At 38.1% G+C, this 22,726-nt stretch overlaps 1 protein-coding gene across 8 annotated transcripts in view; it reads right to left on the bottom strand.

The window, feature by feature from the left end:
- The window catches only part of ARHGAP10 (Rho GTPase activating protein 10), a 287,552-nt gene that overhangs the window by 31,139 nt on the left and 233,687 nt on the right, over positions 1-22,726 (bottom strand). For all 8 annotated transcript variants that reach the window (XM_070261551.1, XM_023636457.2, XM_023636458.2 and 5 more), the window contains one exon: positions 21,202-21,352. In XM_070261551.1, coding sequence (XP_070117652.1) covers positions 21,202-21,352 — 151 coding nt within the window. The remainder of the gene's footprint in view (positions 1-21,201; positions 21,353-22,726) is intronic.

Raw genomic sequence — 22,726 nt, forward strand, 5'->3', positions numbered from 1 at the left:
TACAGACAGACAAATAACCTGTGAGGAACACGGTTGTTCCGGTAAGTGAACAAAAACGGTGCTGAAGGATTTTCACTATGAACAGATTCCAAGATAAGAAACACACTAGAAATAGAACTACCACCATCTGGAAGAGAAAATGCCTACCTCACAACATCCAGCTTAATTCCCACCTTCTCCGCAAAGCACTTCCAACCACCTTGTCTGCCTCTTCACTCCTTCTCACAATTATAAGCAGTAATCAACTTAGCGTTTCACTGTCATCTAATGATTTCATGACCTGGTTTTAGTCCCCATCTCCATTAGCATTTTTTGAGGATGGAGTCTGTCTCAGTCTTGGTAATCCTTAGAGAATACAATGCAGTGCCAGGCAAACCAGGAGTCTTCAGGAAATACAGACTGGACTCACTGCCACATGAACTATCATGAATATGGAAAGACAATGCCTCCAGGAGTGAGAAGGGGAAAAAATCTACAAACTTGAAAGTATTGCTACAAAATCTGCACACAGCTTCTGATTACCATCCTCTCCCTTTTCAAGCCATCTCTCACCCTCTTTATTCAATCAACAAGCATTTACTGAGCTTCTACTTATGCACAAGGCACATCACGGACACGGAGTTATAAAAGTGAAGAGTCTATCCCTAACCTAAAGGTGTTCATAGTACAGTGCCAAAGACAGTCAGTAAAGACAAACACAGCAGAAGGTGGTATAAGGTACACTATGATTCTATCACAGAGCCTTGAGAGTCAGAGAAGGGAGTTTCCAAAGCTGCCCACGGTGGGGGTGAAAGACATGGGAGTCAGGAAACAGGAACAGGAAGAAACTACTGCCAGACTTTCAAGGAAAGAAGCCCTAATAGAGAAAGTATCAAGATTTAAAGCATAGAAACAAGAGAGAAAGTGGCAGTTTTCAGAGGCACAGGGAGTTGGATTTGGCCAGACAGTAGGGTCGAAAGCAGAAAGCAGGTGTATAAAGTAGGATGAAGAGTTTTGACTACAACACTAAAGTATCTGAATTTGTGCTATAGACATTGGGAAGTTAGTGCATGGATTAAGCAGGGAAGTGATATGATCCAGAGAATGGATTCAAGAGATATTCCAGTATTACAGTCATTAAAACTCTGTGAATAAAAGCAAATGATGAGAAAGGAAACCATCAACAAAACGAAAAGATAACCTAACAATTGGGAGAAGATATTTGCAAACCATACATCAGATAAGGGGTTAATATCCAAAATATACAAAGAACTCATAGGTCTCAACAAAAAAAAAACCAACAACCCAATTAAAAACTGGGCAAAAGACCTGAACAGAGATTTTTCCAAAGAAACTATATGGATGGCCAACAGGCACATGAAAAGATGTCCAACATCATTAACTATCAGGGAAATGCAGATCAAAACTACAATGAGGTATCATCTTACTCTGGTCAGAATGCCTATAAGTAACAAGACAGGTAACAACAAGTGTTGGAGAGGATGTGGAGAGAAACGAACCCTCATACACTGCTGGTCTGAGTGCAAACTGGTACAGCCACTATGGAAAACAGTATGGAGTCTCCTCAGAAAATTAAGAATAGATCTACCATATGATCCAGCTATCCCACTGCTGGGTATCTATCCAAAGAACTTGAAAACGCAAATCCCTAAAGATACATGCACCCCTATATTCATCGCAGCCTTATTCACAATAGCCAAGACTTGGAAGCAACCTAGCTGCCCTTCAGGGGACGAATGGATAAAGAAGATGTGGTATATATACACAAGTGAATACTACTCAGCCATAAGAAATGATGAAATCCGGCCATTTGTGACAGCATTGATGGACCTTGCGAAGTGAAATAAGTCAGAGGGAAAAAGTCAAATACCGTATGATCTCACTCATAAGTAGAAGATAAAAACAAAGACAAACACACACATAGCAACGGAGACTGGATTGGTGGTTACCACAGGGGAAGGGGAATGGAAGAGGGCGAAAGGGGTGGTTAGGCACACATGTGTGGTGATGGATTGTGATTAGTCTTTGGGTGAACATGATGTAATCTACACAGAATTCGAAATATATTATGATGTACCCCTGAAAGTTATACAATGTTAATAATGAAATGTTACTGCAATAAAAAAAAAGTGGAGGAAAAAAAAAGTAAACACTGAGAGAGAAATCTAAGATGACCCTCAAGTTCTCGGCTTAGGTAACTGGGTGAATGGTAGATTTATGCATTGGAATAAGGAATAACAAAAAAGGAGCAAACTGGGTGTGAGAGATAATAAAACCAGTTGTACACATCTTGGGCGTGAGGTGTCAATAAAAACTCCAGGTGAAAATATCCAGAGGAGAGATGGTTATACAATCCCAGAGCTCAGGAGAGAGGTCTAGGACAATTTACTTTATTTGAGAGTCATGTAGGTAGAACTGAAGTCACGGCATTGGATGGAGAGAACAAAGGAGAAAATGTAGAAATGTAAGAGAACCTTGGAGGAACTTCAGATGTAAGCAGCAGGCTTCTCCTTAAGCAATATTGGTGGTGATGGTGGTGGTGATTGTTGCCGTTATTATTCTGCTAAATACAGAGAAGTGTTATTTTGCAAATATTTAAGATTCCCTCCATTGACATAAATTCTCAAAAAACTGGGCAAAAAGGGTCGACCCCGTGGCTGAGTGGTTAAGTTCCCACGCTCCACTTCGGTGGCTCAGGGTTTCACCAGTTTGGATCCTGGGCGCAGACATGGCACGGCTCACCAGGCCATGCTGAGGCAGCATCCCACATGCCACAACTGGAAGGACCCAGAACTAAAAATATACAACTATGTACCAGGGGACTTTGGGGAGAAAAAGGAAAAATAAAATCTTTAAAAATAAAAAAAACACTGGGCAAAAAGTTTCATGACAGCTTCTGGATTTCACTATTTAGCCTGATTTCTTTATGACCTTGAGTACATGAACAAGTGTTTTATTTTCACGATAGACTAAATTAGAGCAAGAGGGAACAAGAACTTGATAAGTCTACCATATCTAACAATTCAGAGAATGCTTATCTCCTTAATTTCAATACACTGATAAGCTTTTACTGCAGTAAGTTGAACTTTCTTGTTCTGATGATAAGCTATTCTCTCCATTCATCTTATGGTCATTTTACTTAAATAGAACTGCTTTCGCCTTGTTGCAGGGAACAAGGCTTTGAGTTTTCCCTCCCATTTCATTCATTTCTTCTTTGTCTTCCCCTCAGATAGATTTCCTAACAGTTAAGAAGTCAGAGGTAGTTGTCTTTGTTTCTTTCTTTTCTTTTTTTTTTTTTTTTTAAAGATTGGCACCTAGGCTAACTGTTGCCAATCTTTTTTATTCTTTCTGCTTTATTTCCCAACCCCCGCCCGCCCCCCCCCCCCCCCCCCCCCCCGCCCGGTACATAGTTGTATATCTTAGTTGCAGGTCCTTCTAGTTGTGGGATGTGGGACGCCGCCTCAACGTGGCCTGACAAGCGGTGCCATGTCTGCGCCCAGGATCCAAACCCTGGGCCACCGCAGTGGAGCACATGAACTTAACCACTCGGCCACAGAGGTAGTTCTCTTTGAATCCTTTACCTGCTGTCTTCCATTTAGTCTAAAATGTTTGGGTATGGTATGAAACCACAGAAATTTTGTTATTCCTCAGAAATGGACTGTCTCTAAAGCAGCAAGAAAATTCTATGTTACCCTCTCTTAAATATCCTGGCTTACATATTAGCAGAAGTGAGAAAGAAAAGGAAAACGGGACAGAAAAGAGAAAGCAAAAAAAAGAAAGGATCTAATTTATTAGTTGAACTTAATTCTAACAAACTTCACAGTTACGCATTTGGTTAACTGGAAGACAAATGCAGACTGCTACTGTGGTTCCATTGGCAAGCAAATACACTTGCCAGGTCAGAACAATCTTAGATGCTTCTAAATATCAAACAGGTCATCACTAGGATCAAAGAAAGATTTACCAAGAACAGACTAACTGCACTTATAACAACATAGAATATTTTCACAATAAAGGCCAGTCAGGAAATTTCCAGTCAAGATGGCAATGAAATTTTAAGTGGAGACCCACCTCTCCTCCTATATATGCCCAACAACAACTTAAAAAAACATGTAAAATAACATTTTAAAAGTAAATTAAAAGATATTACTGCACTCAAAAACTTGTTACACATCTCTGTGAAACAGAAACAGACAGGAGACATTCAGACTCAGAAGTCAGTGGGAGCACAAACCAAATGGGCCCACTGGTTCCGGGATCTATCGAAAGCAGCAGAACCAGCCAGATGTTTAAACCCTGTGATGTCCTTAGGTCAAAACACCTCCAGTACACCAGGCATGGGGCAGGGGGCTAGAACCAGGCTTTGCATGTAGAACTAGGGGTTGAGAGATGCTCTCCACACTAAATGAAAGCCAAAAATCTATGAGAAAGGTCCCCACTTGCCTGGGGAAGTGGATTTGACATGCTTACCCTTCCATGCCCAGGATGAGAGTTATGTGCACAAAGAAGAAGACCCAGTTCTGAACCAAAGTACCTACGTGAACCTGGTCGGGGCAAGAACCAGAGTGGGAGCAGAAAAAAGAAAGAAGGAAGAGAAGGCGGCGCCAACTCATCATAACCATGTGCACACACACAAATTCCTCCTTCACAACGGACTGGTAAACTATAATGTCTAAGAACACAAAGAAAACTAAGACCGCAAACTCAAATTAGAAAATTCAGAGACGTAGAGATTTGTAATATATAGAAAAGAAGTGAAACTGCCAACACCCAGGTCTCAGAGGAAGAAATAAATTGAGAGGAAGAAATATTTAAAGAAATAATGACCAATTCCTCAAAATTAAAGGAACTTCAATGACCTCAAGCCAAAGGACTCAGAGTGTCAAACAGGGATATAAAGAAAATACTGCATGTAAGATACATTATTGCAAAATATAAGAATATCAAATACAGAGAAAAAAGACAAAAAGCATCTGATAGAGCAAATCATATAAGAAAAAGAACCAGGTTGACATCAGAGTTCTCAACAGCAATAGTGAATATACAAGATCAAAGTAATATGTTTAAAGTATTAAAGGATTTTGAGCACAGAACTATATATTCAAACTGCCAAACTGCCATTCAAATGTGAGGCCACAATAAACATATTATTAGAAATAAAAATACCCACCATTTGTCACACAAAGAACCATACTAACACTCAAATTTTTCAAGTATTTGAATAAAAGAAGTACTATGATATGTTTAATGCACTCAATAATGTCTACTGTTGTCTTCTAAAAACTAGGACAAAAGGGCAAAACATAACCAAAATGATTAAGAACCAAAATTATGCAAAATATCAACACGGTGGGGTGGGTAGCCCAGCAGGAGATGAGAGTCTGTTAAATCATTTGTCTTATGGGGGGTGACAGAAACACAGATAATTAAGTTTAAGAAATCAGTAGATAAATGAGATTATACATCTCAAGGGCAATGACCTTAGAAAGAAAAACAGAATATCTATCATTGGAAACAGGAGAATATTTGCTTTTTTGAAGAGAAAGCAGGAAAGAAGAATCAAAATTCACTAAATAAAAATTATAAAATGACAGAAATCCTAACATAATAGTAATTACAATATATATATAAATGAATTAAACTCACCAATTAAAAGACAGTGACTCTCTGAATGTATTTTTTAAATCCAACATTATGTTGACTATAAGAAACATGCTTAAAACAAAAGACAAGGTTGAAAATAAAAAAAAAAAAAAAGAAGATATACTAGGCAAATAACAAAAAGAAAAATAATGATTTTAATAAACTACATAAGAGACACCAAGTCATTTTACACTGACAAAGGGACAAGACGATTGAACAAGAAGATAAGCACCTAATGACAGAGCCTCAAGCAAAAACTACAACTGGAAAGAAAGGGGCCAGCCCCGTGGCTGAGTGGTTAAGTTCACGCGCTCCGCATTGGCAGCCCAGGGTTTTGCAGGTTTGGATCCTGGGCGCAGACCTAGCACCGCTCATCAAGCCATGCTGAGGCGGTGTCCCACATAGCACAACCAGGAGGACCTACAACTAGAATATACAACTATGTACTTGGAGGCTTTGGGGAGAAGACGACGTGGGGGGGGGGGGGGGGGGGTTGGGTGTAGGAGGCAGGAAGATTGGCAACAGATGTTAGCTCAGGTGCCAATCTTAAAAAGAAAGAAAGAAAGAAAACTGTATGGAAAAACTGAAAAATCAACAACTGCAATTGGTGTTTTTCCACACTTCTCTCAGATACTGCTGTCATGTAGGCTAATAATAATAATAGAGATATCTGCAATCAATAATACAAAGCTGATCTGTTTTACAGACAGACACACACACACATAACATCTTGCAATAAACACAGGATACATATTCTTTAAGAATACATAGAATATTTTTGAAGGAAGACTAAAGTCTTAACAAATTCCAAAGGACAAATACTATACATACTTTCTTCTCAGACAAAAACTGCGAACTATTTAGAACTTCATAAACAAAAGACTAGATTTCCATATGCTAGTAAACTAAATATGGTTAAATGAAAATCATAATGGAAATTAAGATTTAGAACTCAATGATGATAAAAATATTTAACATCAAAATTTGTGAAACATGGAAAATAATATCAAAGAGAACTTTATAGGTCTAAAATATTTATTAGGAAACGAAGAAGGTTCAGAATATTTTATGCCATATTTAAACAATTTTCCTAAATACTGATAGTCAAAGGAGAGTCATCGTGACTGTTTAAATATTCAGATTAAATTCAGAGTGAGCTCTCAATAAAACTATCATTTACTGAAATATATTTGATGCCTTTTTTAGTGTACTCACTTGACAGGGATTACTTATATAATTGATAAACACAGGCTATTCTGTAAAGTCAAAAGCTAATATTCTTAACTGTTATTTATTTATTGTTATGTAAGCCTGTCTGGGAAAAAAATCTCCAAAATCACAGCAGACATTGATGAGAAAACATAATTTGACGTATAAAAACTCATCCTAAGTCCAGAGAAATAAATCTCAAGGCTAAACACGATCTATTTAACTTCTGAGGGTGGCTTCACCACAGTTAGGTGGACTCTCTTCCCAGCAGGGGGCAAACAAAGTTTCTGTGGCTAACATCCACCCCTTGTCCCCTCTCCTCTTGTGCCTGGATTCATTCTCCTGTCATTCTGCATTGTAATTATCCTCCTGGCATTCTGCATTTTCTATCTTGTAAACAGATTGCTCAATAATAACCAATAATGGCCTGCTTAAAGTATTTCAACTTCTTCTTTGCCCCTTTGGTGTGTCTGCTTTATGGATGCTGTGTCCAAGGAGGGCTCAAGCACCAAAAATTTAGGCTTAATGTCTAAGCTGGAGAGGACTGAGAAGGGGGCTAAGAGAGAAAGGATATCCTCAAGGACAAACATTTCTGGGTAAAAGTCACAGTGGGAGACAGACTAACAGCTCTGGGAATGAAGCTGATGGGAAAAGGCTGAAACCAGGAGGGGATTATGAAATGCTGCAGGAGGAGGAGAGTTTTGTTTGTTTTGCTAACTTACATAAGCCTGTTTAAAACGTAACCTTTGAACTAAGCAGGAAATACTCATGGCTGCCCTAGTTTTCACCATGTGACAGATTATGACATCAATAAAATCTCCTTCTATCCATAGTGGTCTTTCCTCCTCATGTTACCCAGGACATATCCCAAAAAAGAAAGGAGTGCCTAGTATCAAGAAAAGTACTCCGAAACTCATTTCATATATATCCTAACATAATTCCTACTTTGCTAAAATGAAGTGTGAGTTGCCATATTTAACCTGTCAAAAACTAGTTTCTAATACTGCAATAAGCCAGCCCTGGTGGTCTAGTGGTTAAGATTCGGCACTCTCAGCACTGTGGCCCGCGTTCATATCCTGGTCAGGGAACCACATCACCCATATGTCAGCTGTCATACTGTGGTGCCTACATGTTACTGTGATGCTGAAAGCTATGCCACCAGGATTTCAAATACCAGCAGGGTCGCCCATGGTGGAGCTTCTAGACTAAGACAGACTAGGAAGAAGGACCTGGCCACCCACTTCCAGAAAAAATGGCCAAGAAAACCCTATGAATACAGAGGAGCAATTGTCTGATACAGCGCCAGAAGGTGAGAAGATGGCACAAAAAGACCAGGCAGGGTTCCACTCTGCTGTGCAAAGGGTCACTAAGAGTCGGAATCAACTCAATGGCACTAACAACAATACTACACTGCCTAGTGTAAATTAGAATAAGCCAAAATTTATGTTTTCCCTCCCTCCGGTTCAATATGCTTGTGGACTTGACATTGTAAATAAAACCTAATGCTAAACAACAAATACGGAAGTGACTTGTATAAATAAACTAAATCTGTCTAGCAGCTGGTGAGAAGCTTCAGATATATGAAACAGTACAAAGAAAACACTTCTCTACCAATTTTTATAAAGCCAGCATGACAGATGGGATGGGGGCCAACAATGGAATTTTAAGGCTGCCAGAGATGAAAAGATATAGCTACCATTCATTCGTTAATGATCTGCATGGGAAGAGTAGCGTGCATTAAGAAGTGCTGTTCCCTGAAATGTGGTTAAAACAGGTCAAAGTATACTGCTTGACTCATAAGATACAAGAGATCAGAGAACTCTTACTGGATCAGAACAATAGCCCATCTACTATGGAATTCTACTTTTAACAAGGACATCCAAGGACACTCGAGTTGTCCGTGGCCTCACCCTTCCTACCCAAGTCCTGAAAGTACATCATAATGTCTACTTGCTTTCAAATTACCAGGTGAAATTCTTGTAGACAGTGAAACTGTCTGAGTTTCAACTCCGACTTTCAGAATAGCTTACCACTACTACTCCAAAGGGAGGATTACAGTTTTGTCCAGTATTTTGTTTTTGCGTCTTGTCCTTAGCAGTAGTGTTCCCATAATTATGGACTTACAGACACCAGGGTGGCCAGAGACCTAACTTTGCTGCGAGACTGAGGAAAATGGGAACAGGCCACACCAAAACAACAGAGAAGAGCAGCCTGTCTTGCCCAGCTGATTTTCCAAGACGAGTTTCTTCCAAGTAGCTCATTCCTTGGTTGCTGAAGAAAAGTGAATGGGCTTATTTCTCCACGACCTACAGAGATGCTTGGCTGGGCCAGCAGCTCCCGGACTCCTACGACCTTCTCTAACTGGAAGCTGCTGTAGACAAATGGGATGACTGGGGCACAGCAGAGCAGTCTGTCAGCAGCGTAACTGAGACGGGTCATGGATACATGCAGAACCCAATTAACACTGAACCAGCCAAAAAAGATCCAGCCCTCCCTTCACATCTTTCCAAATGCTCATCTACTTCGACCAAAATGGCCAAAGAATTGAGATAACTTGCGTTATGAGGTACTATCAATAGTAGCGTTAAACAGCTAAGATCTATAGAAAGAAAAAGTCCAAAGCAAGACAAAAATGAAAGTGGATATATTTTTCAGGCCAGATATTTATTCCTATCCTCCTCAAAACATAGGCCACAAGAATTACACGATATCTTATACAATCATTTTCCTTAACTAGAAAAGTACACACGTGTGCACACACACACTTCCTTTCTTACACTAACTAGAATAATAAGGATAAGTTAGGGAACCCAAAGTTCGACTTTGAAATTGAACTTTTAAAATTGCTGATGTAACTGGGTATCTTTCTTTAAAAAGAAAATCCAACCCTACCATTCAAAGGGAATTCTTCTTCACTGTCCATAGAGTAGTAGGTGCTAAGTGTTCACTGGAAACCAGTCTCGATTCTTTGATCAGAAAATCTTCCCTAAGTCTTACATAGGGAAAAAGGGGAGGGGGCTTAAGAAATTAACAGTGCCAACTGCCCATTAAGGAAAGAAAGCTGATTGTGTTTCTCAGCAATGGGAGGTACACTGAGACAGGTTATAATTGCCAAGTGGAAGGAAAGGTTCCTAAAGTCCCACTTACCCCAATTCTCAGTTCCGCTGCAAGTTAAAGCAACATCACACTGGGTAGGGCGCAAAATGTCCCAGTTCTTCTCATTTCATTTTGCCCTCATCACACAAGACAAACCATAATGGGAACCGTAACAAAGCTAAATAACATGCAGATTAATGACAGTCAGTGGCTAGATGAGAATATGCACTCAGGGTAATACAATTTCTTTATTTGGAATCACTTCTAGGAAAATGAAATGCAACTCTCAATGGGATAGCCTCCTACCCCCCCAACCCCAAAAGCATCAAAAACAAAACTACATATAGATATGCATCCCCCCCAAAAAAACGAGTGAAAGAAAAAAAGGGCAGCTCCTGACCTATAAATTAAAGTGTCACACTGAGGCATGAAAAGATGTAATGAAATTGCCATAAAATTATAAAGCAGATTTTATTTTCCATTGCCTAAATATTTAAAAATATAAGCATAATGTTTGCCCAAAATAGCTACTGGATGGCTAAGATATGTCAAAAGCGTACGCTCAGAAAAGCTGATGAGAGGATCAGCTGTGTTATAATCATGACATAAAACACAGAGCCCATCATAACGTTAAAGCAGCAGCTAATAGGCATTAGGTTACAACTCAGGAACCACCTCTACTCTCTGCAAAGGTCGATGGAAGTCTGTGGCAATTCAATTATAAAGTGAGTAAGACCAGTTCAGTAGCAATGTCAATAGAATTCAAAGCAAATTGCTTTACAGAGTAAAGCAGAAAGCATTTTTATGTCATCATCACAGTCCTGAGGCATTATTTACAGACTGAGATTTCTGCCTACATAAACAAACAAAATCAAAACCACCACTGTTGTTTTGTCCTTAGAAACCAAAAAGTAATCAGATACTGAATCAAACTGTCTTCCATAAACTTCTGAGGAAGCCCAACACTTTGACAGCTCAGGAAATTTAGAGCCGTGAGCTCAGAATGCAAACTCTAGTCCAGTGGAGACAATGAGGTCTCCTGGACTTAGCTCTTAACCTGTCCTCCTCTCCTTGCTATTCTTCTCACCTAAAGCATATTAATTATAGCTAATTATTTATTAACATTAATTATTATAAAAATAATTATAATGTAATATTATAACATCTTAATTGCCAGATTAAGACGCTAGCAACCAACACGTCTAGGTATTATGCTGGACAAAAAGAACCCAAACTGAAAGACTAAGTTACATTTTCTTTGAAAGTATACCACATAGGAAAGTATATTTGAAGACCTGTACTTCATACATCAAGCCATCAAGAAAATATAAGCTAAAATTCTTGAGCATTTACTAAATTTTGGGTGGTTTGCAGCCATTAATTCATTTGTTCTTGGCAAAAATCATGTGAAATTTTATTGCCAGAACTCAAGAGGCTCAGAGGGGAATTTGCCAAGATCATAAAAAACAGGAGGACAGGGATGTAAATCCAGGTTAGTTTAAACCCAACCTAAACCACAAATAATTCTACCATTCAATAAAGCCCTTAGCTGCCTAGGCGTTTCCAGTGACGGTGATCCCCAAAATGCTAGGACGTTTAAAAAGCAAATCCAACTCTACTGTTCATAAGGGAATTCCTCTTTACTGTCCTTAGAGTAATAGGTGCTAAGTGATTATATGAGAGCAGCCCAGGAAGAAGGTGAAAGATAGATTAAATCTAACAGGAAAACACTAAGCAGTAAGAGCTACCCATTCTCCACGTGCGGCCAAGGAAGTCTCTCCAGATCAATTTTTGCTGGGACTCCATATGCTTTTCTTTAGGGCTCCGCTTCATTCTCTCTACTTCAAATCTGAAATTTACACCCAACACATCAAGTATCAAGCACGGCTTGCATCAGTGTTAAGCTGAAACTTTTGTAAATGAAATACACATATACGTATGTATGTGGTGTGTGTGTACATGTATTTATATGTGTAGCTATGTACGTGTGTGTATAACAAGCAATATACTACAGGAAAAAGGAAGAAATACAGATAAGTATAAAGAAGATAATCATCAGGCTCTCTCTCCCTAAAGATAACCACTCTCATAACTGCTTGACATTCTTGCACATTTATTTCTATGCTTATACATTTAGTTACATAGTTTTTCCTTCAGAAGTGAGACTATTCTGAAAATTCTGTTTTATCACTTTCTTTATTCATTTAAAAGTATACTATGTGTATTACTTCTGCGGAAACATTTTTATCATCATTGGAAGGCCAGGCGCCTGTGTGTGGTTCATAAGGGGCCTGCATCATCTGCCTGTGTTTGGCTGTAGAACACAAAGCCCTCTTAGGAGTAAATCCGCACAACAGACTACATGAAATACTATACAGCAGTGAACAAGGAGGAGGGAGGTCTCTTTGTACTGACATGTTTTATAACACAAGATATACTGGTGTTATAAAATTTTTAAATATAAGGTATAGAACTAGCTTTTGGGTGCACAACAGGGTAAATAAGGATCTATATTCATATTTGTTTATATATACATAAAGAATTCTGGAAGGGTAAATAAGAAACTATAGGTTGAACCACGTAAAACTGCTGCTATTCAATCATTTTGATGTACACAAATAGCAGTTTCATATGCTACGACCCTACTAATAACAGTGGTTAGCAATTCAATTGGAAATCTCAGCTCCGAAAGGATTTAAGAAAAAATAGGTTGAACGACATGGAATTCCTGATGCTTTCTATTTTTGACCTACCAAATGAAAAAAAAAGAATTTGAAATGGTCAATATTAGATGACCCTGGAACTAAAAGATGGCACTTATATATGGCTCAACCTATTAATATCAGTGGTTACAGATCCGGTTCACAGATGTAGCAAGGTGCACGAACTGAGTTGATGGGATGGAATGGAGACTTTTCATTTTGTATCAATTTATACTTTTTGGTGTTTCAAACCAGTGAAGATATTATCTGTTAAAAATAATTTTTTTAATAAAAGGAAGAGAGAAGAGGAAAAAGAAAAGTAACAGTAAAAACCACTATATTTGGGCAGCATCAAATTCCTGGTTGTGCTCATGTTACACATTTCTAACAACCAGCTAAAGAATCAGGTACCTGTGAGATCCACATTACAACTAACGTTAAGACAAGGGATTTGTTCATTTAGGTAAATGGTTGCATAAAACATTATCACTAGAATAAAATGTTTGTTTTCTCTTCCACCTTTCCATGAAAATAGGCCCTCTTTTCTCCTGGAGGGCCCATTTTTGTCACAGTGTTTATGTCTCAGGTTAAAAACCATACTCATCTCTGGCTCCTTCTTCTCCTTCCTGTTCATCCTCACAACCATAATTCTGATTCCCTTACAACAAAACTAGCCACTTTTTTAAATGAAAAAACTAAGAATCATTCTCAAAATTTTAGAAAAAGAATAAATCGCTGGTGCAGCCACTATGGAAAACAGTATGGAGATTCCTCAAAAAACTGAAAAGAGAACTACCATATGACCCAGCTATCCCACTACTGGGTATCTATCCAAACAACTTGAAATCAACAATCCAAAGTAACATATGCACCCCTATGTTCACTGCAGCACTATTCACCATAGCCAGGACATGGAAACAATCCAAGTGCTCATAGACTGATGACTGGATAAAGAAGATGTAGTACATATACACAATGGAATACTACTCAGCTAGAAAAAAAAAAAGACAAATTCATCCCATTTGCAACAACATGGAAAGACCTGGAGGGAATTATGCTTAGCAAAATAAGCCAGACTGAGCAAGACGAACACCAGATGATTTCACTCATATGTGGAATATAAACAAACACATGGACAAAGAGAACAGTTCAGTGGTTACCAGGGAAAGGGGGGTGGGGGTTGGGCACAGGGGGCCAAAGGGAGCATTTATATGGTGACAGACAAGAAATAATGTACAACTGAAATTTCACAATGATGTAAACTATTATGAACTCAATAAAAAAAAAGGTGGAGTAGGAAAAAAAAGAATAAATCAACAAATTGTTTGAAATGCACAGAACATCTCTGAAAAGACTGGAGAAAACCGCCGATGTTTGTTGACTCCAGGGAAGAAAAGACTTTGAGGCCGCACTGGTGTTCAGCACTTCAGCAGGGTGTAAGCAACCCAGGCTCTGGGATCAGGCCACCTGGGTTCAATCTTGACTTTGTCACTAACCAGCTGTGAGACTTGGTGAGTTATTGACCCTCTCTGTGCCTCAGTTTCCTGAACCATAAAACAGGGATAACATACCTATAGGATTGTTACGAGGATTATCTAACTTCAATAAATATTGCTAAAAACAGTATCTGGCCTATAATATGGTATACTTAACTGTTCACTATTATTACCCTCTAAATTTCGCAAGCTGCTCTTGCATTATTAAAAATTTTAAGAAAAAGAGCGTACTTTTAAGATAACTAAGATAATCAACAGAGACTTAAATAATCACTATTTCTATTGTCTCAAAGGAAGAAATAAAATCATGACCGTAATCACATTTCAAGCTCAAAAAATCATGCTGCTGATTTTAGAGAACAAATATTAGTACATGCAAAATGTCTGCCCAAGAACTCATTTTCATAGGCTTGAAGATGTTTTCTTCCTCCTAGGGTGACATTGGACTCCTTCTAAATACTGCTCAGAAGGCACACAGGAAGCCCATGGAAAGCAGAAGGAGCATCTAGAAGGAGCCAAGCTGCAAAGTTGCTACCCAGAGCTCATAAAAGGCAACTAGAGATGAGTAGTTACAGGAGAATTCTCCAGAGTTGACTCACTCTCACGTCTTTTCTGTTTCTTCAACAACTGACAAGGATTCAGTAAGCAAAAGTGAAATGGCCACAGATTTGTTCTGTTCTATTAATTGTAGACAGCACCCTTATTTGTGGGAATTTTTATCATGGGCCCTAAGAGCTTTCTGAGTAACAGAAGTCACTTGGAATTGGCCACACTGAGATAATATCTTCCCCCTTCAAGATTTCTGCTCATCTTCTTGGCTACCAAAGAAAACGTTTCAAATCAGTCACTCTTGACAGCCTTAAAAATTCTGTTTCATTCAGGATAAACAATACTTTGGTTGGTTTGAAAAGATGTTTCTTAGACAGCCCAGCTACCTCCTACGCTGTAAGAGTTTCAAAGAGGCTATAAAGAGAGTGACAGCTGTTTGAATTCAGAACTAGAAATTAAAATAAAAGCTATTAGGAGTGAAGAAAAAACCCACACCACAGGGAGACAAGCTTTAAAGAATTTTTCTCTCTTCCATAAATTCTAGTTACCTGCCATGAACTTATTTTCACCACAGAAACAGCCATGGTATTTTTTAAAGGCATTAAATAAGCTTTTTTCCCCTCCAGAGAAAGGGGAAAACGTTCATCCCACACAGAAGCATAGTTAAGATTATATAGGAAGTCATATAAGAAGTTGCCTTGTGCTTTGTCACTGACATTAGGGGGGCTGAGCTTCTGGGAGGCTTCTGGGGCGACGCCAATGCAGGGGAGGCAGCTTGCATGATTTATGGGCACGTCACAACTCAATTACAGCCCTGAAATTTCTGGCTGCCTTTTCCAACTCATTGATCTCATCATTGTAAAAGTGAGTTAAGAAATAATCTGTCTACATAGACTGTCACTGATGCAAGCCTGGTCTTAGATTTAACTTCACAACACAGTGATTCCATGTCAAGGAATCATAACATTGCTCGCAGGAGATGGCAAGAGGCCTCGGCACTAGGGAAGTTATCATTCAGAGCCCACCCATGAAGTGCTATGCAAAAAGAAATGGTAAGAATCAAGAGAAGACTGCTGAGCTTAAGACACAGATCAGCTTGTGCCCAGTTACTTAGGTTAATTATAATTCTGTGTCAAGCTGGTCAGCTATGTCTACAAGGAAACATCAACACATGTAGAATGTCACTGAAAATCCACGTCAACAATGGTTTTACAGTGGTTCTTCTCACACGTAAATGTCCTGGTAACATTTTGGGGAGGACAGGGTAACTACAATTCACTTACAAAAGCATGCTTTCACGAAGGCGATTTCTAAAGATACTCTGTTGGGAACTGAGATTAGAGAACACGTAGCCGCCATGACTGTCAGCTATCCATCCTTGACGTCCACTGAAATAAGCATCCGTTAGTACAGTGGTAGCATCCCATTCTTTATGATGAGCCTATGAAGGAATGTGGATATATGTCTGTGCAGTAAAGGAGGAGAAAAATAAGCTCTACATTGTTCATGGTTATGAGACTATGATTTCTCTAAGAAAACACAGCACTTCAGTAAGTAATATTTCTCTTTCCATTGACTTTCTATATACACTAATTTTATCAATATATTTTACACTATTTTTACTACCTATTTTCCAAAGCAGTTATATATAAGAGTATGTATTGAAGACACTAACAAAATGAGACATTTCCTTCCTTTGGATGGAAAAAATGGTCTAAATACTTTTAAAAAAAAAAACAACAAAAAAAAAAAAACACCTCTCAGGGCAAAAATTAAGATATGAACCCAAAGATAGATTTACCTATGAGCCTAAAATGTGGCCGATGACATCTATTTTTGATCACTTGCCTTCATCCTCCACATCTGGTCAGTTAAGAAGTCCCAATAACTTGATTTAACATCACTCCCAAATGTCCACTTTATTTTCCATTCCTAACGCTGGTTCAAGCCCACATCAACCTAAGGTAAATTACGTAACCAGCCTCTTACCATGGCCTTCCTGATTTCTACAGAGAGAGTTGGCCTACTCTGGTTTTAGAGGCTGATCCATATCAGAATATGTTCCTCCTTAGGATAGCAGGAAAATGATCATGCTTCATTGTTTATCCATCTCCCCTTCAACAGTTGTATTTTCACTTTTTTGCTTAGAAGGCTCTGCATCCTCGTCACGGTATCTACCACACTGTAGGACTACAATAACACATGTTCGACAAAATGTGTTGCAGTTAGCACATCCGGGATCCAAGTGTGAAAGTGCCAACCCAACGATACCCAAGTAAGACCTACTCTAAAATAATATCAAATCCTGCCAATTGGCTTGCAAGATGATTTTGTTTTCAACTTGCTATAAATCATATTTTTTAAGTTGCCTAAATAAATAAACTGCTACATCATGTCCAAAGAAGATAGGCACAGAATACCTAATTACCCAAGAAGATACAAATAAAAACTAATCCTGTGAATGTCTAGTTCTGTTTAAAATTAGCACTAGCAGAAAGGAAGAAAGGGAGAGTGTAGTCAAAATTCAGATGGTATTCATCTTCTCTCTCACTTCCCAAATCTTTTAAAATTTTTCTTCTGCCTCAAATGAAAAATAACAAAGAATATATCTCATATAGCCTCATGCACTTTCCTTGTCTTGGGGGACTTTGAACAAACACAACAGTCTCTCTCTATATAAGAGGTGGTAAGGATACAAATATGGAGTGGGCAGGAGAAAACATACATACAATATATACTGAACTTTTTCAGAGTTACTTTATTACTGGTTCTAAGGAAATAAAAACACAGAAAGATAAGTTAAGAATGAAATGAAAGCAAATCTTCGATTTTTTACCTTCTTTTTAGCACTTAGCAGCTTTACCTCATATTTTGCTATTTCACAACAACTGACTTAGCCAAATCTACTCAGCTCGGAAGTTCGTCGTTAAATGCTATATGAAAATGAACAATATGGCTTCTACAAAATAATAAAAGACAAGAATTTCAGTAAAGACTTAACGGCTGCTCTACTTAAATCTAGCTAGATGCTATATCCATTTCAGTTCATGTTAATTATCAACAAAGATCTTTAAGCAAGTAACTAGAATTTTAAAGTCTTTTGCAAATAAGTTTAATATCACTTAATCAATATATTACCAAAAACAATGAGCACTGTATATGCAGTATAGTAAATGTGCCAAAGCCAATTAAAATCTTTGTCAAAGTAAAGATACATTAAATTGATCGTCTCTCAATTGGGGGAGGGGGTGTGGCTGAATATAACATCATAAAAATCATGTCTATCAGCAGAGGGTTTCTCTCCTATTTCATACCAGCTTGGATTCTCTGCTTCCACGCCTAGCCTACACTTCGGCTCCTGCTAACAGGCTTGCTGACTCTTTGATAATAATGACTTTTTGATCTGCCTGACGTTAAACTGAAACCAACTCTGAGTGTTTTCCGTGGTTGGTTGTTTGGTACATCACATAGTTTCATACTCTACTCAGTGTAAAAGAAGAAAGACCACAAACCACTTCACTCAAATCTCTGACCAAATCATAGGGCTGAAAAAAATCTCCAGTCATCCAATACAGTCCCTGGAATCTTGGCAGATAATCCACTTAATTTTTACACAAAAATTATTTGTCCTGGATTTTATTTTAACTTATACTACAGTCAGTAATGGGGGGAGAAAGACATATTTCCATTTAAATTTTCTATCACTATCATATAAACTAAAAAGTTTGGAAAAATAATCAACCAAAGTTGGCTAAAATGCATACCTTAACCAAAACTAGATAAACATGGGACATGACTCTACCACTAGCAGTAAGAAAAAACACCAAAAAAAGATTAAAATTTTTGAAACCTTCAAGTAGAGTTGACAATTAAATGGCTCAGGCTACTGAAAAAACACATAAGTCCTAATGACAAGAATAGATTTTTTGAGGGGTAGAGTTTCAATATGATAAGTGATAGTCAAAAACACAGTTTAGTATCCTTTCCTTGTATGCTTCCTTTCAAAAGCATATTCACCACCTCTCTTCACTGATTTCCCTTTTTTGAAATTTTTTTTTTTTTTTTTGGCTTGAGGAAGATTGGCCCTGAGCTAACATCTGTTGCCAATCTTCCTCTTTTTGTTTGAGAAAGACTGTCACTGAGTTGACATCTCTGCCAATCTTCCTCTATTTCATATGTGGGATGCCGCCACAGCATGGCTTGATGAGTTGTATGTAGGTCCACACCCAGGATCCAAACCCGTGAACACCAAGCCACCAAAGCAGAGCAGGCAAACTTAACTACTATGCCACTAGGTCAGCCCCTCTCTTTTTCATAGAATATGCAAAATATGGACCTAACCAACCCTGTTCTCTTGGAAATAAATCTTTTTCACACAACATGAGTTTCACTAAAGTTTAGCTACAAATAATGGAGGGATAAATAATAGTTTTAATTGCTTTATAACTTCTAAGATAAAATAAAATCATTCCATGACCAAAATCATGGGCTTTCCTCATTCTGACAACTCCCCCCCCCCACAAAAAAAAAAAAAAAATCCAAGCTTGTAATCAAGAAGAATTAAAGTTATAAAATACAAAGTGTAGAATAAAACATCATATAGTGAACATGAAAACAGACTAAAGGAGTTGAAGATATGACAATCTTCTTTCTTCCCTTATAATCAAATAATTTTTAAGAATTATTATAAGACCTAAAAATTAGGAAAGCTATGACTGTACAGCATCTTGAGTATTCCCATAAAAGATGTGCTAAATACCACTTTTGCAGCTTCTTACCCACTAATAATCACTTAATCCAAAAATCAAAATATTAGTACACTCTGTACAAGTGATTGGATATTATGATTCCATTCCTAAAAATACGAAAAAAGGAGATGTGATTCTAAAATGAAAGGTCCTTCTTTGGCCATTTCTTTTATAAAATACAGTCAATTCAATTTTACTCAAGGGCCAAAGAGCCAATGTAGGTATTATTCTATGTCTTCTTGACTTCTTTTTCCCCTCCGACTTTCAACATTTGCCTCTTTCACTATTTATTAACACTTCCACTGAAGAACAAGTGAGATATAAGAAAAGGTGCAATTCAAACCAGTCAGTTTTACTCCTTGTTAGCAACTCTGTTAAGAAAGAGGGAAAGTGAGAAAGAGAGAGAATAAAAATGTCAGATGGGCTGAGAAGCTGAAACTAACGTCCAAAAGGAAGCCTTAAAATTACAGGTTGATTTTAATGACTCATGCCCTTCCTCTGGAAAATAAGGATCTGACTGTAAAACTAATACTTGTATCATATGATTAGTGTCTTAAACAATTTAAAAGAATACCAGAAGGTCTTAGTCCCCAGTGTTACTACAAGAAGCATTCTGAGTCATCCTGCAGAGTCAGTTGATGTGACGACAGTTGTCGCTCACTTGCATGGATCTTTGGATGTCAACTACCTGGACATGTGATTACACAGCTGCTTATGATGAAGGTGTTGTATTTGTTTCTATCTTCTTTCCTCCTCCCTTTGACAATCATCTCACACTTCCAAACCAACATAACCTCGGTAGCTCAAAAGGATAATAAAGGAAAGACATATACAGATACACACACACACATACATACACACACACACACACACACAAAGAGGATGAGAAGAGGAAGAAAAATGAAGACTAATTTCAAATTCAGGAAATGTCCTCAACAGGGGTGAAGTCTGCAACAAGAGTCACAGTTCAGACATGTATTCTGCAAACGCAGCCTTTGAGACCATGATCATCTTATTCTCCACACCTACAACCACATGGTTACAAATCAGCAGTTGGTGGCCTCTCCATGGCTCACAGTCTTGTTTTGTAGGAATCAGTGTTTAAAATTCAAATTTTCAGGCTCTCTTTAAAAACTAGGCAATCTGGCAACACTGAGACAATGTGGCCACTTGACAAAAATTAGCTGGAACATGGTAGCCTGGATGGGACGTGAGAACTTCCATTTGCCAGAGTCCCGCTGTAGCTCAGTTCACTCAGCCTGGCCCCCGAACGCAGGTCGATTTGCCACCCTTGCCATATGATGGGATATTTGCCTTAGGAAAAGTCAGAAGAATGGGGCAAGTAGGATACAGAAGCCATAAACTCCAGTGCAACAGTGAACTGTGCCTTTAATCTAGATGCATTTCACATTAGACTCTATCTGCTCCTCTCATAAAAGATCTGCTTTAATTTTAGTTCCCCTTCCATTTGTCTCAGGGTTATGTAATCTCACAGGAGGTCACACAAGTCTCCCAAAAAAGAAATTTAAGCTGTCTTTTAAAAATAAAAAAAGAACCATGCATAACAAAGACAAACACAGAACTGAAACTTGCATTCTCTCCCTGACAAGAAAGCTTTTCCCTGCTAATCTCAAAAATTATAATCTTAAGGGGGAAGAGGAATTAAAACACAAACGATGGAAAACCAAGGCCTGCCCTTGGGACGTCATATCCCTCCTCAACACACTGTCAAGCAGAAAAATATAATTAACATCTTACCATCTTCCAGCTCAAGACACAGATTATATACAGCCACGGGTCTCTTAGTCCTCTGGCCTTGTCTCTTCGATTGCCTTGGTGGAGCATTTGGGGGTGATGGTGACAGGGAGACCGGCTCAGGGAATGTGGCATCAGGCAGGGTCCTAAAAATCTGCCATCAAAGCATAAAGGACATTAATTAATTGTTTCCCATGAACAGAAACCTGTGTATTACAACAGTAAACCGGTATCAAACAACATTAGATTTGGAGTCCATCCAAATGGAGCTGCAGCCAAAAATTCATTCCTTCAAATCTGGGGTATAGGTCATCCGCCTGTTATTTATTTTTTTAACAGATGATTTCAAAATAAAATTTCTCATTAAAATTAAGAAAAAGCACATCAAATTATTATATTTCAAAATAAATTCATTCCCAAACTAAACAACCATAATTATCTTTACCAGGTGTAGACAATACCCCAGCTCTCTATCCACAAAGTAAGGAGCCAGGATAAAACATTAAAACAAATATCCTAGTAAATTTCACACAGGGTTATATTTATGCCAAAATGCTGGTCTCAAATTTTTTAAAACTACATAAACAGAAACATATGACTGCAAATATTTTTTACACATTTAAAAATACCTTGTGCTTATGAAATTACCTTTCAGATTCCAATGTACATTTTTTTCATAAAATGTTTTGTAGATGTTATCAATGCATTTAATACCCTCCAACTTCTCCTGATAATTTCCCCTCCATTTTGAAACCCAGACTATTAGCACCTTGATTACCTACAGCATCGTTCATATATCAGCAATAAGAACATTAATAAAAATGTGCTGCTTCTTTGCTTAGCAATTTTGTTTTCTTTTGAGAAAAGCAATCTGTGCCATAAGGGAAACAGATCATACAGAGGTGATTTATAATAGACCTTCCATAGCTGCCGAGACTGAGTTCAGAGGCTTCCTGTCCCCAGCAACACTGGAGACCCATCAGCCTTCAATGAAGTCGTAAAATAAAATATTTAGAGACATCAACCTAACAGACACCGCATCTCAGAGAGCTGATGTTCCTCAGGTGGAAGCAGAAAACAGGAAGAAAGCCAACTAGCATTAAACAAAACATAAACATCAAACTACAAGAAAAGGCACTGCGAGAAAGCCCCACTGTTGCAAAGAAATTACTACTTATGCATTTGAATAAAAACAGGCACATGAACTGTATCTATGAGTGAGGGTAACACTCACATACGTGTATCACATTTAATAACTAACAACCATGTCAGAGTTATAATCTCAGGGTCTAAAAGTTTTCACCTAAAAACTAACATATACCAATAAAAATAAACAAATTTCAACAGAGCATTTGCTTTATAGTACCATACTGCCCCCTCATGTGTAAAGGGAATAAAAAATGATTTAAATTACTGTGAACAAATATTTGCTAGTGAAATTTTAATTTAGTGCTCCAACTGGTAACCTCCTAACACCATATTTCCACAGAATCTGTGTTCCAACAGGGCACTCTGGCAAATAGCAAAC

This window comes from Equus caballus, chromosome 2 (assembly GCF_041296265.1).
Source record: "Equus caballus isolate H_3958 breed thoroughbred chromosome 2, TB-T2T, whole genome shotgun sequence".
In the NCBI taxonomy this organism is placed as follows: Eukaryota; Metazoa; Chordata; class Mammalia; order Perissodactyla; family Equidae; genus Equus; species Equus caballus.